The 1374-nt window shown below is 47.7% G+C and overlaps 1 protein-coding gene across 1 annotated transcript in view; it reads left to right on the forward strand.

The window, feature by feature from the left end:
- The window catches only part of Itgb6 (integrin subunit beta 6), a 70095-nt gene that overhangs the window by 43020 nt on the left and 25701 nt on the right, over positions 1 to 1374 (forward strand). The window contains exons 10-11 of the mRNA XM_028769270.1: positions 109 to 243; positions 403 to 820. Coding sequence (XP_028625103.1) covers positions 109 to 243; positions 403 to 820 — 553 coding nt within the window. The remainder of the gene's footprint in view (positions 1 to 108; positions 244 to 402; positions 821 to 1374) is intronic.

Below are 1374 nucleotides of genomic sequence, written 5' to 3' on the forward strand. Positions count from 1 at the left end.
GGGGGGGGGGGGGGGGGGGGGTGTTAATGAGCATCAAGCAGTTTCTTCTTCTGGCTGGATTTCCTTTTGCTTATGACTTCACTTAACCCTTTTTTGTTTACACTAAAGGAACTGCGGTCTGAGGTGGAACTGGAAGTATTAGGGGACACAGAAGGACTCAACCTGTCTTTCACAGCTATCTGTAACAATGGCGTCCTCTTCCCACACCAAAAGAAATGCTCCCATATGAAAGTCGGAGACACAGTAAGTAGATCCCCAATAGATCTTTAGAAACAACAATTAGATGGGCCGGAGGCTGCTGGCTAGCTCAGCTTGCGGTAGCCGGGCTTCTTGGCAAAGCCAGTCTCAAATCCTGCAGGTTACTGGATGGAGGAAGCAGATAACCAGCATTTTCTTTTCCAGGCATCTTTCAATGTGACTGTGAGCATCTCCAACTGCGAGAAACGAAGCAGGAACCTTATCATAAAGCCAGTAGGGCTGAGGGACACCTTGGAAATACTCGTCAGTGCAGAATGTGACTGTGACTGCCAGAGAGAAGTAGAAGCCAACAGTTCTAAGTGCCACAACGGGAATGGCTCCTTCCAGTGTGGGGTGTGTGCCTGCAACCCTGGCCACATGGGTCCTCACTGCGAGTGCGGTGAGGATACGGTGAGCACGGATTCCTGCAAGGAGTCTCCGGATCACCCCTCATGCAGCGGAAGGGGTGACTGCTATTGTGGGCAGTGTGTCTGCCACTTGTCTCCCTACGGAAGCATCTACGGACCTTATTGCCAGTGCGACAACTTCTCCTGTCTGAGACACAAAGGCCTACTCTGTGGAGGTAGGCTATGGGCTTCTCCGGGCTTCCTACCTCTTATGCCGCAGCTGTTTGGGGCTTTTTGTTTTTCGTTTCTTCTTCACATTCCTGGACTTAGCAGTTGCTCCTTAAGTATTTGCTGGTGGCTTCAGCAGGCGAATCATTAGAACTGGAGTAACTGGACTGCATTTGTTGTCGTTTCTAACATTCCTGTGGGGTCAGAGCTCTGTCAACTGTTTATGTTATATTTAAATTTCACTCTTCCTTCAAGTTAAGTAGATAAAAGTTGGAATGTTGCCTCTCTAGTTTTCACCCGGATTCCACAAAACCACCTATGATCTGAATTCCACTGTCTGTCAGAACTTTTCTACATCAAGTTGTTGGATCTGACCCGATTCTTGCATCTTTTATGTTGGAAAAAAGAAGCTAATAGAGATTGCCAAAGGAACAGAAGCAAGGAGAAGGCACAGAGATACTGAGTAGATCTGAAAGCCTTCTCATCTCAGATTCTCAGATTCTCAGATATTCTCTCTCTCTCTCTCTCTCTCTCTCTCTCTCTCTCTCTCTCTCTCTCTCTC

This window comes from Grammomys surdaster, unplaced genomic scaffold (genome assembly GCF_004785775.1).
Source record: "Grammomys surdaster isolate TR1022 unplaced genomic scaffold, NIH_TR_1.0 191, whole genome shotgun sequence".
Taxonomy (NCBI): domain Eukaryota; kingdom Metazoa; phylum Chordata; class Mammalia; order Rodentia; family Muridae; genus Grammomys; species Grammomys surdaster.